The sequence below is a fragment of the Lithobates pipiens genome, unplaced genomic scaffold, assembly GCF_037356315.1.
Source record: "Lithobates pipiens isolate NorthernLeopardFrog02 unplaced genomic scaffold, aLitPip1_a1.2 Scaffold_22, whole genome shotgun sequence".
Taxonomy (NCBI): Eukaryota; Metazoa; Chordata; class Amphibia; order Anura; family Ranidae; genus Lithobates; species Lithobates pipiens.
Genome location: NW_027507784.1, coordinates 82,845,834 through 82,860,090, shown reverse-complemented (window position 1 = coordinate 82,860,090; position 14,257 = coordinate 82,845,834). Strand labels below are relative to the sequence as shown.

Here is a 14,257-nt window from a genome sequence, read left to right as displayed (position 1 = left end):
GCTGACCATAGAGATTTCCGGTGGGCCAGATGGTTCCCGGAGTCTCTATGATTATTCGGAGGCTGGGCACAATGTTATGACGTCACGCCCAGCCTCTGCATTTGGAAAATGTTTTTTTTTTTTTTTTGTAGTATCTGTTTTAGCTTTTTTAAGTGAGATTTTTTTCACCATTACTTTCATTTATTAGTTGTTTTATTTTTTAACTAATTTTGGTTTCACTACTAATTAGTATCTTCTGGGATATAACCTTTAGCAATTCCAGTGTGGTATTTGCCTTAGTTTTCTCAGTTGAGAGTTTTCCACCATTGCTTTTTTTTTATCCATAATTTTTATTAATTTATTATATTAGCGCTGCATCTTTATTTATGACATTGCATTTGAGTTTAGTATTAGACTTTTTGGTGCTGGCATCTTTTATAAATCTTTTCTCAATAGATCTTTTTTATTTTTTTTATTTTTTAACCCTTTGGGTTTTGTTTATAATTTGGAAAAACTACGCCCGCCTTGGCTGGGAAGCTGAGATCTTTTTATTTTTTTATTTTAGGTTTCCCAGCCTAGAGGCGAGATGTGGGACTTATTGGCCTCATATCTCACTGTAAAGAGGACCTGTCAAGCACTATTCCTATTACAAGGGATGTTTACATTCCTTGTAATAGGAATAAAAGTGATAAAAAAAAAAACTGTAAAAAGTGATAAAAAAAATGTAAAAAGAAAGTGTCAAAATATAAAAATAAAAGTAAAATTAACAAAAACAATACGAAAAGTAAAGCGAATGCATACGTAAGTCGCGCCCACATATGTAAATGGCATTCAAACCACACCACGTGAGGTATCGCCGTGATCGTTAGAGTGAGAGCAATAACTCTAGCACTAGATCTCCTCTGTTATACAAAATTTGTAACCTGTAAAAAAATTTCAAACGCAATCTATGGGGATTTTTAAGTATCGAAGTTTGGCGCCATTTTACGAGCGTGTGCAATTTTTAAGTGTGACATGTTATGTATCTATTTACTTGGCATAGCATCATCTTTCACATCATACAAAAAAAATTGGGCTAACTTTATTTTTTTTTTATTTTTTTTTTTAATGCATGAAACTTTTTTTTTTTTTAAACACGTTTGGAAAATTGCTGCACAAATACCGTGCGAGATAAAAAGTTGCAACGGCGGCCATCTTATTCTCTAGGGTCTCTGCTAAAAAAAAACATATCTGTAATGTTTGGGGGTTCTGTGTAATTTTCTAGCAAAAAAATAAAATAATGATTTTTACATGTAGGAGAGAAATGTCAGAACTGGCCTGGGCGGCAAGTGGTTAATTACAATAAACAACTTTTAGTCATAATACAAATATACATTTGAAATCAAATCTTTATTTTTTATTTTTGGGAAATAACATGGAGTGGGTGGATTTCTGCCAGTCATAGGCTGTGTCACGCCCCTCCAGTCTGCGTCTTAGATTAAGAGGGAGGTGAAGCCTCCATCAATCTACATGTAATATCCTGCCCTCATTGTGCTTAGCTGGAAGGAGTGGGCAGTCTTTTACCACTGTGTATACACCCACATGTGTGACTCTGTACTGGCAAAATAAGTTCAATAGATAGAACTAACCTTGGTGGTATGTTGCATCTGGATCCATCCACCATAGCCGTATTTCTGAAGAGATAAAGAAAGAAGGCACATTGATGACATTGATGTACAATTCTATAGAGTTAGATCATTTCAATATTGGTTGGTTGTATTAGTCTTTGATCTGACCAGTCAATGTTTGTGCATTTCCCGGCTAGTTCCTTGGACTACAAAACTTTTCCCCCTGTTTATATATAGAGAAAGAAAATGGGATTTTTAAGGTGCAAATTAATTCGAAAAATAGTAACAACTATGTTATATAAGAATTTATTTTATTTTAGAAAAAATAAAAAAATATTAAAAACACAACAATTGGCAACTACAATTCAACAAGATTTTATGGATACAGCATAGAAGGATAAAATTCCCAACATGTTTCACCCATATATCGGGCTTCTTCAGGGGATGTTGTCCAGCTAGAGGTACAAGCCTTCTATTGAAAAAACATATACCTGTGACCCCTTAGAGAAGGTAAGGAGTGTTGCCCTGATAATAGACATGCACATGTATATATTGAGGTTGTTATGCAATTAAAATTAAAATATTATGTTTGTGATACTATGGTTATAAATTAATTGTTGATGTAATCATTATATGTATATGTTTGTTCAATAGAAGGCTTGTACCTGAACAGCATCCCCTAAAGAAGCCCGATATATGGGTGAAACATGTTGGGAAGTTTATCCTTCTATGCTGTATCCATAAAATCTTATTAACTTGTACTTGCCAATTGTGTTTTTAACAATGTTTTCTTATATAACGTAGTTGTTACTCTCTAAGTCACTCTAACCCAGGTAAGAAATACGGAAGTGCTGCTTTGCGGCACAAAAAAATTCATTCAATTAAAAAAAATCTATTAACATTCAAATGTGAGAGAGGGAGGGGGGAGGAAGCATCCAAACTTTTGCTCTGGAGTAACCGATTTAAAGCAGTATTAAACCATAAACCATAAACCAAAAATGTCCTATATTGCAGCTTACCAATCATTAGATGTGGTGGCTGCATTAGTTTTCTTTTTTCAGGCCCCCCCCCCCTCCGCTTTCACCTGGTGATCTGGCCAGTAACACAACTCCTGTATTAGAGTGCCTCCACTCTGGATGAAGGAGCACAGGGGGCACCTTTGGATGGACAGCAGCATTGTCAGTCTGGGGGGAGGGGAGTGTTCGATGGACTATCAGATTTAGAATTACAAATTGAAGCCAAACCCCAGCTCACACTTTATCAGTTACAGAAAACGTTTTTTTCTTTTCGTTTTTCATTTTTCTGTAATTGAAACATCCTGCTTGACAGCTTGTTCTTTTGAAAAGCAACAGATTTACTGGCTGGATCAAGGCCGTCTTTAATATTGATTGGACCCTGGGCAAAACTTTTCTTGCCCCCCCGCCCCCTCTCCATGCAGTTTTGCTCTCCACCTGCTCTGAGACATACAATATATAGCAGCTAGATTCAAAATCGTTTTACAGAATCAGATCAGGCAGCTATTGCAATTGGTTGCCAGAGGTTACAGTATCATTACCACTCACTGACTGGTTGCTAGAGGTTAAAGCACACATTACAGCTCACTGGTTAGTTGCTAGAGGTTACAGCACATGAATTCTGCTTGTTGATTGGTTGCTAGAGATTACCGTGGATATGACCTCAGGGGGGCATGATATACATATCAATGCCGCTGGCCGCCTCTATTTACATATGAATGCTGCCGTCATTTACATGTGAATGCCAGTAATTTACATGTAAACACGGGGTCTGCACAGAGCTGGGCATCATTAGTAGTAGCAATTCACACTGAGATATTGGGACACAGCACAGGACTAAAACCACAAGAGAATTTAAACTCGGATAGTTGGCAGGTATGAGGCAGCTGCTTTGGGCCCCACAACAATGACAGGGCCCTTTTGCCCTGCCTTAAAAAAAACGGCCCTGGGCTGGAGCCCCAGATGAAAATAGAGGAAAGAAAGCTTTTAAAAGAAAACAAATGCAGCCACCAACATCCAAGAATTGGCAAGCTGCAATATAGTAAATGTTTGCTTTTAGGTTTATTAAAGAGGAACTGCAGTCTTCTCACATAATTTGTAATAAAAACATCTTTGCCATTCTGAAGCTTCCCTCCAACCACTTTGCATATTATTTTATATATACTGAGATTCTGTACTTGCCAAATATGCTGCAGAAATCTCCCTCCGCTGAGTCTGGCTGCAGCCATTTTAACTGTGGGCAGCTGAAGCTGCTGCCTGTTCAATTCCTGGATTTACACAGCTCTCATTGGCCCTCTTATGACTCATCCCCCCTCCCTTCCTGGCAAAATCTCACAAGAGTGAGAGAGAGAGCTGTGCATGATGTCATAAGCCTAGGCTAATGACTAGACAAACAGGAAGTGGGCTGTATAAGGTATTTACTGGCAGAAAAAAAAAGCTTTTACTATCCAAAGTTAAAACAGCAACAAGGGCAGAGGAAAAATAAGTGGAGGTCCGCTTTAATGCTTTAATCATTCTTCAAAACAACTTTATCATTTCCCACTGCTGATTACTCAGCAACAGTAGCATGAACGATAAATGTGATATCAGTCTGCTCTTCCTGCGTTCCTTGACAGATGAACTGTGTATCTCGGCCAGGATTGAGTTATTCATTGCCGTATCAGAGGAAGTCTGCAGATCCCTCCATGTAGAATAGATGACTCAGTGGGTGAAGGTCACCTTTCTCCCTTCATTCATAATTTAGCAGCAGAGATGGGCTGGGAGGTGGAAGATCACCCTGCTGAAGGCTGTGCCCTCTTTAGTCTATTGATCTACTAATAATAAGATCCCATTCATGCCCACAGTGGGGGGGAATTGATCATTGCATGAAATGGTGATACAAGCAACGCTGTCCCTGCTAAATACACTGGAAAAATGTTTTTTAGGTTATTTACAGCATTTTCGGGAAAACAAGAATTTTTTTTTCTAGCAAAGCCAATGTCGTTATCATAGATAAAAACCCTAACTGCATGGCATTTACAGTAAAACCTTGGATTGCGAGCAGAATTAGTTCCGGAAACATGCTTGTAATTCAAAGCACTCTTATATCAAAGCAAATTTTCCCATAAGAAATAATGGAAACTCAGATGATTCGTTCCACAATTATTCATTAATAAGTCCTTCAGTTTATAGTCCATATAAAAAGATTATAGCAATGTGATAGGTTGTGTAACCATAAAATGTCCATCCACAAATGGAAGCCTCCACAAGGGGATTAGAAGCAAAATTCAGCAGGAGCTACAGAGTATAAAAGAGAAGAGGGGCGCCTCTAAGCCCTTGTACACACGGTCGGACATTCCGACTGAAAATGTCTGATTGGACCGTGTTGTTGTATAATCCGACTCCATCGGACTGTTTCCGTCTGAATATTCGACAGACAAAGTTTTAGAGCTGGGCTATAAAACTTTCCGACAACATGATCCGATCGGACTTTGTCCGATTGTGTGTAGAGAATTCCGATCGGACAAAGTGCCACGCATGCTCAGATCAAATTCCTAGACAAAAGCTATTGGCTACTAGCCTGAACGTAGTCCCGCTGTAACGAAATTACGTCATCACGTTACGTACAATCTGATTTTCCAACAACTTTGTCCGACTGTGTGTATGCAACACAAGTTTCGGACAAAATCCGTTGGACAAAATCCGACGGATTTTGTTGTCGGAATGTCCGACGGTGTGTACAAGGGCTAAGTGTAGCCATATGGTTACATTTAATGAAGGTACAACATTTAGCAACTCACATGGTTGATGATTAAAAGAGGCACATCTAAGTATGCAGGAATGCGGGGTAAAGCTGTCCAACCTACACCAGTGTTGGTGAACCTTGGAACCCCAGATGTTTTGGAACTACATTTACCAAGATGCTCAACTACACTGCAGAGTGCATGAGCATCACGGGAAATGTAGTTCCAAAACATCTGGGGTGCCAAGGTTCGCCATCACTGACATAGACCATCCCCCGCACCGCTGGCTCTTACCACTGTCAGTCTGCAATCGTGAGAGGGAAGACTTCCCTGCAGTAGAGCGATCTGAAAGTGAGGCTTGAAGTGTTCATGGAGTGCAGCGTGGAAGGGATGACGTCGATGGCGGTGTGGAGGATGGTCTATGTGGACAGCTTTACCTAAGATGCCTGCATACTTAGATGTGCCTGTTTTATTCGTCAACCATGTGAGTTGCTAAATGTTGTACCTTCATTAAATGTAAATGCTTTTTTAAATGTAAAAAAGAAGCAATCTCAGCCAGTGTTTACATCTGCCGGGCCGGATGTGACGTCGTAACGTCACGCCTGGCCTCTGAAGGTCATAGAGACTGCCGGGGACCATGTGGTCTGTGGTATTCTCTATGGTTACCACTTTAGATTTACAGAGCAGGTGTAAGGCTAGAATTACTGTCCACAATCTGACGTTTGAGGCGATACCTCACATGTGTGGGAGGATTGCTGTTTGTTTGCATGTGAGCACAGGGGGAAAAGGACGCTTTACATTTTTTAAAACTATTAATTTATTTTATTTTTTTATTTATACTCTGTTGCTTTAATTTTATTTACATTTTTTTCACTTTTATTGCTGTCACAAGCGATGTAAACATCCTGTGAAAGCAATAGGCATGTGACAGGTACTCTTTTTGGAGAGATCTATAAGACCCCAAATGCTTCCTCTGCCCTTTAAAGCATTCAATACACCAAGATTGGTGTTTTTGAATGCTTTATATTTTTTTGTTTATTGCGCCATTGACATCCGGTTATACCAGGTCATCACTTCCGGGTTACCATATTCGAGATCTATTCCAAGCCAATCTGGGCTTTGTTTGGCTTTTCAACCAGCTGGCAGACGCGCGGGCAGGGGCGGACTGACCATTGGGCCACTCGGGCACTGCCTGAGGGCCCCATGCCACTTGGGGGCCCAATCAGAGTTGCCAGCCTCAGTAAAACCAGGGACAGTATGCAAAAATGTGTGTTTTTTTAACATCCGTCTCTGAAATGTCCTTTACCGACATCCTTTTGGTCTAAAAATCCAGAGATTATAGCTGCCCCACCTCTCCAGTACCTTCTCAGCCAATAGAAACATGTCTGTGTATACTATGTGTACATGTATGTGTATACTGTGTGATTGTATACTGTGTGTGTTTATGTATACTGTGTGGCCCCATAATCTCTGATTGCCTGGGGGCCCCATAATCTCCTGTTGCCTGGGGGCCCCATAATCTCCTGTTGCCCGGGGGCCCCATGAGTTGTCAGTCCGCCCCTGCGCGCCAGCTGATCACTTGGGTCTCCCGGGGGGACGGATGAGCCTGAGAAAGCCGTGGAAGCCTCTAGGACTGCTTTTACGAGAGAGTCGACTGCCGGCTCTAAAAAAAACAGTACTGCTGCAGGCATTATCCCGGTATACCACCCCCCCCCCCCCCAAAGTCCAGTGGCATATGGGTATGTCTCTGGTCTGGAAGTGGTTAACAACGAGATCTCACGAAATCTTAGGGAAACAAAAGATCAGAAACTTGCACCCCATTTACATCATCAGCGCCTATCTTCTTGCTTCTGCTCTGCCAGTCCACCAATGACACCATGCGTCTCATCTCACACATGCAATGTATTAAATTAAAAAAAAAGTGCAACTTCCATTAAGATTTACATTACACTCATCTGTTAAAAATAAATAAATTAATAAAAAAAAGGGGCGGGGGGGGGGGGGTAGGTTCATATCTTGCAAGTAAGTCAGAAAAATCTTTTTTTTGTATGGCGCATCCGTGAGATGAAACGTATAACAATGTAATTGGTGGGCTGGCAGAGTAGAAGCATGAAGCCAGATGCCTATGATGTATATTTTTTATTCATAGCGGTGTGGGGGGGGGGGGGGTGGGTTTGCAACTGGTGGGGGACAAAAAGCACTCAGACTGGGGAAAATGCCTTAAGAGGGGGCAGGTAAGTACTGCTGACTTCAGGGCCGGGACAAGGGGTTGGCAGGAGGGGCATCTGCCCTGGGCACGGTCATAGCTCCCAACTGTCCTTGATTTTGAGGGACTGTTCCTGATTTGGAGCAATGTCCCTCTGCCCCTCATTTTGGCCTGATCTCTATAGCTGTATATAAAATGAACTTTATATCTATCAAAAAGTGTTTCCCAGTGCTAAACCTTTCATCAGATTTCTAAATTGCTGAATTTGTAAATTCCAAAAGCCAATATAAAGGAATAGTAATGGTAAAAAAGCACTTGTGGGTTTAACCAATCTTGTTTTTTTTTTTGTACAATTCTCCTTTAAGGGGGCGTGGCAGGGGCGTGTCCTATGCCTGCATACTTTTGCTTATAGGTGTCCCTCATTCCCATCTCAAAAACTTGGGAGTTATGGGTACTGTAGTATCATGTAAGGTGCGGGGGGCACCACAGGGAGATTGGGGGGGGGGGGATTTGTGTTGGGTGGGTGAATTTGGGGGCAACAGGGGGTAATAATTGTTCTAGGAGGGTGAATTTGGGGGGAGAGGGTGCTAGGAAAGGTGATTTAGATGGATTCATGTTGGGGGGAGGGTGAGAGGATTTGTGCAAGAAGAGGTGATATGGTAAAAGGGGGGGAGGGGATTTGTACTAGGAGGTTTTTTTTTGTGCATGTGCGTGGGGGGGGGGGGGGGGGGGTCCAGTAGGGATGACTGGTGGGAATTTGTGTTAGGAGGTGAAATTTGAGGGGGGGGGGGGGGATTTGTACAGGAGGGATTTGGGGAAAGAGTATTTGAGCTAGGAGGGGGGATGAGGCAAAGATTAGTTGCTGGTAGGAGGGGGGACTTATGCTTAGGAGGTAAGCATGCAGATTAGTGCTCATTTTATTGGGGGGGGGGGGCGGGGGAATTTTTGCTAACACATAATGCTCAAACATCTCTGGTGGGGGGTGGTTGCATTTTGGTATGTTCGCCCTGGACTCTAGATGACTTTTCCCGGCACTGGCTGACTTTATTCTTTTTTGCTGTACATAGGTAGTCAGGTTTATTAAGGCCCCATTCACACCTATGCAGGTGCGGTGACGTGTGCCCATATTTCTGTAGTTTAACAAGTCATATTTAGGGAAGTCCATTGGTAAAAATTGCACTTTTTTTAAAAATCGCATTGCAACAAAACGCATGGTATTTTGTTACTATGTGTTTTGGCATACGTGAAAACACGTGCATTAGCAAGGGGCTTTGGGGAGACATTAGGAATTAATTGCACCTCCACCCACCTGCAAAAAGGGTGAGACATTTAAAACTTTATAAGTTTTAAACCTTTTATAAGGTTTGATTTCATCTACACCTATTGCTGTCTCTACACCCCGTCTTCTGTGGGAGATGTGCGAAGGTGCCCCTGCCTGCTGTCGGTGGAGAGCTGTGGCTTTCCTGGAAATGTGATCACTCAGCAGAGTTTTATTGACTCAGCAGAGAAAGTTGTCAGATAAGAGATGAAGAAGTGAAAGTCCCTTCTGTCATCCGAGGTCAGGCGGGAGCTGTACATGTGCACAGAACGTGGATTTCATCCTGCCCAGAAGGAGGCGCTAACTTAGATCAGGCTCATAATAACTGAAGTCATTCAGTTCATTTCCATTTGCTCCAATGCATTGTCTGTAATAGTAGATGTACATATAGAGCAGAGTTTCTCAACTCCAGTCCTCAAGGCACCACAACAGGTCATGTTTTCAGGATTTCCTTCAGATGAAACATCTGTGGTAAACAAAATAACCTGTGAAAAATAATGGTAAGCCTGAAAACATGACCTGTTGGGGCGCCTTGAGGACTGGAGTTGAGAAACACTGATATAGAGGCACCCGCGTACTTTGTCACAATACACATTACATGCAGCGCTGATGTTTCATTCTGAATGGCACCCCATTTCACAATGGCAAGGCAGCTACTGGGTAGGGGCAGAGACAAGGGGTGACTAGGAACGGGGCAGTACCCGCACCTATACTGTGAGAAAAATAGCCCTAATATGAACACATTTGGCTGCCTCCATGTACATAGGTTATTACAGACAATGCATGCTGTAAAGCATGTGCCCTGCCATTGTGCAATGGGTGCCATTCACAGCCTATGACGTAGGCTCTTTACCCTGTGATCAGCTATGTCCAATCACAGCTGATCACAGTGTAAATAGGAAGTACCGGTTATCGACATTCCTCTCCTCACGCTGACAGCAGGTGAGGAGAGGAGAGCCGATAAGCGGCTTTTCTCAGTGGGGACGTGCACAGATATTCAGTGCCCTGATTATCAGTGCAACCTCGGGTTTCCACCTTTTCTTCAAGTGGAACCCTTTAGCAACGCACAGCAGTTTTTTTTTTATAGTATAAACTATACATATATTTTGCTATTAAATAACATTTGTAATCATATGATGTTAATAACAAGCGTCCCCCCTTTACATCAGAGTCCACAGAGTTCCCCTTTTACATCTGAATCCAGAGTTCCCCTTTTACATCTGAATCCAGAGTTCCCCTTTTACATCTGAATCCAGAGTTCCCCTTTTACATCTGAATCCAGAGTTCCCCTTTTACATCTGAATTCAGAGTTCCCCTTTTACATCGGAATTCACAGAGTTCCCTTTCACTGTAAGGGGAGACTCTGCAGACTCTGATGTAAGGGAGAACTCTGGGATGACAATGGCAAAAGAGCAGTGGGCCTAGAGGTGTAAAGGCTCCATTAATAACAAAATGCAAGCTGAAATGATGCTGTTCTAGATAGTGATGCAGAAGTGTTAATAATTGCTGCATGTAGACTGTGATGTTGGAACTGTAATTTACTGACATGTTTGTAAACTGAGTTTTTCAATTAAACTTTTTTCTGAGAAATAAAAAAAAGGGGAGAACTCTGGGGACTCTAAAACACAAGGGATGCTCTGGGAACCCTGATTTAAGGAGGAACACTGGGAACTATGACTTATGGAGAAGACTCTGATGTAAGGGGAAATACTGCAGCCTCTAGTGTAAAGGGGAAATCTGATGTAAGGGGTGCTCTGAGGACCCTGAATTACTTTGGTTTACTCACTTAGAGGCAGGAGAGAGAAGGAGGGAGACTTCAGTCACAGACAGGGATGGATGGTGAGTTCACTCACCCCTTGGCAGTCAACACCTCTCATCCAGATGTATCTGGAAGCCATGGTCCGGTCTGAATAATGTGTCCGGGTTTCAAGCAGTCCGAAACCTGGCCGCATGATTCCGCCCCAAACTGTCCTGGTGAATCCCGGACAGGGAGCAGCCCTAGTGCAGCCCCATCAGTGATGCCTTCCAGGGATGCTCACCAGTAATGCCAATCAGTGCCCATCAGTGATGCCCATCAGTGCTGTCTTTCAGTGCCCATCAGTGATGCCTGTTAGTGCCCATCAGTGCCTCCTCATCAGTGCCATCTATCAGTGACTATCGTTGCTGCCTATCAGTGCCTATCAGTGCCCATCAGTCCTGCATATCAGTGCTGCATATTAGTGCCTCTTCATCGGTGCCCATCAGTGCAGCCTATCAGTGCCCATCAGCAAAGCCTTATCAGCACTCATCAGTGAAGGAGAAAAATTACTTAAATTTAGGGAATTACCGGAGTATATACCCCAGAACCCTAGAATGACGGACTATAATGGAGTATATACCCCAGAACCCTAGAATGACGGACTATAATGGCCACAGAGAGGAGATATTATTGATAAAATGCTTCAAATTTTTATTATCAAATTGGTTAAAAATAATGCGGAAAAAGTTAAAAAAATAAAAATAAACAAATGCATAATATACATAAATGTACAATCCATACAGTGGTATCAATTGGTACCAATACAAACGGTCAATAACCCTTCCAGAGAAAAATTACTTATTTACAAAATTTGATAACAGAAACTAAGAAAAAAATGTTAAGAAAAAAAACGTTCAAAAATGTGTGTTTTTTTATTTGTTTTTATTTGTTTAGCAAAAAAAAAAAAAAAGTTTAAATACCACAAAAAGAAATTTCTATCTGTCTCAAAAAAATGATAAAAATGTTGTTTGGGTACCGCGTTGCATGACTGCGCAACTGTCAATGAAAGTGTGACAGTGCAGAAAGCTGAAAATTGGCCTGGGCAGGAAGGGGGGAAAGTGCCCGGTATTGAAGTGGTTAAGAACATTAAAATAAAAAAATAAAAAAAATGTAATAGGAAACATTTTGATCAGTAAATAAAGGGCCGGAAGGTCTAAAAATATTGCGTTTTTAGGTGTCCATGTGCAAGAGGCCTTAACACACCTCAAGAATGTAATTGGGCCTTTAGCGTTTCACCAGTCAACCAGTCTATAAAAACTATGCACTCCCTGTGTGGCTGTAATTTTATCTTAGCAATGGTTGATCAGTAATTGCTTAACCGCTTCAGCCCCGAAAGATTTTACCCCTCTTCCTGACCAGAGCACTTTTTGCGATTCAGCACTGCATCGTTTTAACTGACAATTGCGCCGTCACGTGATGTTGCATCCAAACAAAATTGACGTCCTTTTTTTCTCACAAATAGAGCTTTCTATTGGTGGTATTTGATCACCTCTGTGGTTTTTATTTTTTGTGGGAAGCCAGCTGTGGCTGTAGTCTTCTGGGACCTGTGACATGTCCCAAGAAGCTGGGGGGGTACTTTGCTCAGATTGCCAATTGGGGGTGGAAGTGGGAGCAGTTACCTGTCAAAACCAGGTACCCGCTCCCCCCCCAAAAAAAAGTGCCCAAAAATTGAAGAAAAAGTTGAAGAGGGTGGGAGACGAGGCAGAAAATCAGAACTTCCCTTTAGGGGTGAAATTCTGCTTTAATATCAAAAAACAATACAATTATCTATGAAACAAAGCGATGGAAATATGGTACAGCAAGCATTTAAAAATACGAATGTCTATATCAAAACTGTTTTGGGAAAACATTATAATAACTTAGAATATGTGCTTAGTGAAGATGCACTATATATATCAGCCAGCCTAGGTGCAGAATAAGGCGAATATCTATATGTATAATACGTGGTATTGTTACCTGTTTGAGATCCGGCCATTCTTGGGGAAGTATATGGCTGTGAATATCAATTTTCATTATGTATGGAGCGCTGCCAGCTACTATATAACAAAACGGCGTCCCTCCGGGTCCAGCACAGTATGGATAGGATATGTTGTGTTACTTTGTAGGAAAGGAGTTACACACCCCTTGGCAGGAACCAATAGGAACACAGACCAGGTAGAGAACTGTAACTGTCCAGGACCAAGCTCAAAGGGCAAAATAACGCTGACTAACGTAGAAAGTATTTTCTTTTCTTTTTTTTTTTTTATAAAACAAAGAACTTCCATTTTATTAAAGTGAAGGATATAGATTCTACACAGCTTGTGGAAATTGTTACATATCAAAAGGTATAATCAGAAAAAGATGCAGGGGCACAGGACCATGACTATCAATGGAATAAAAATCAAAGTGATATTACACCCTCAGTTTTTTAACAGCTATCAACAGCTGATTTAATCACATAATAAGTAGACACCTTCTTTATTTTTGAATCCTTGCCTCTGTTCCAGTGTAAGCTGGTGCTAGGGTTACCACCTGTATGGGTTTCACCCGGACAGTTTGGGTTTTTAATCATTTGTCCAGGTTTCAGGCGGACTGAAACCCGGACATAATTGAATTCAGACCAGGCTATGGTTCCCCAAGTAACTAAAATCGTAACATACAAATCTATTGCCATCCAAGAGCTGCAGCAGCCACCTGGTGGCAGGTTTGGCATCACTGGAGGGCAGGGCGATGAAGTTAAGAAGAGTAATCTGGCCACACCCACCATTCGCTGCGGCACGCATTACTACTCTCCCAAAGGTGTCCCAGGCCACTAAAGTGTTCGGGTTTGGCTTGAAGAAAAGGTGGCAACCCTAGCTGGTGCCACGACCGCTGCCCCATGTCTCCTGTTTCAGGATGGCTCCTTTCTCTTGCAGCATTCTATGGAGCCACATTTGCATGCAGGGAGCAGTGGCGGTGCATCCATAAGGCCGCACAGGCACCGCACCCCTCTCTCCAGCCACCCCCCTATATGAATAATGGATAGATTCATGCATTGCGTGAATCTATCCATGGCCGCCGGCGCCACCCCCTATTCAGGGGCGGGGGTGTTTTTGAAGCACCTGATTAGAGCCATAGGCTCTAATAGGCATCAAAAAAGGTAACAAGCGAGCGCCATTAATATTCGCTTTCCTAACACTGAACCGCCTCTCCGCCAATCAGGTGCTCGGGTCTGTTACCCGGTCACCTGATTGGCTGAAACGACAGGCGGTGTGATTGGATGCCTATCAGGTGTTCAATCATAGGAGAGGATGGGAGGAGAAGACATCGAGGACATCACTCACCACCCGCCGCCATCACCCGCTGCCCCCCCCGAGACAGGGTAAGTGCTGGGCAGATGGTGGGTGGGTGGGGCACAGTGGCAGCATTCGATGGGCACAGTAGGAGCATTTGATGGCACAGTGGCGGCATTTGATGGGCACAGTGGCGGCATTTGATGGGCACAGTGGCTGCGTTTGATGGATACAGTGGCTGCGTTTGATGGCACAGTGGCTGCATTTGATTGGCACAGTGGTTGCGTTTGATGGCACAGTGCTTGCGTTTAATTGGCACAGTGGCTGCGTTTGATTGCACAGTGGTTGCGTTTGATGGCACA

General features: G+C 42.5%; 1 protein-coding gene across 1 annotated transcript in view; it reads right to left on the bottom strand.

Moving 5' to 3' along the window:
• The window catches only part of ACMSD (aminocarboxymuconate semialdehyde decarboxylase), an 81,881-nt gene extending 69,130 nt beyond the window's left edge, over positions 1 to 12,751 (bottom strand). Inside the window, exons 1-2 of the mRNA XM_077447806.1 lie at positions 12,601 to 12,751; positions 1,608 to 1,652 (exon numbers count right to left, since the gene is read on the bottom strand). Of these exons, the coding sequence (XP_077303932.1) occupies positions 1,608 to 1,652; positions 12,601 to 12,657 (102 nt within the window). The 5' untranslated portion in view covers positions 12,658 to 12,751. The remainder of the gene's footprint in view (positions 1 to 1,607; positions 1,653 to 12,600) is intronic.
• Between the last annotated feature and the right edge of the window lie 1,506 nt (positions 12,752 to 14,257).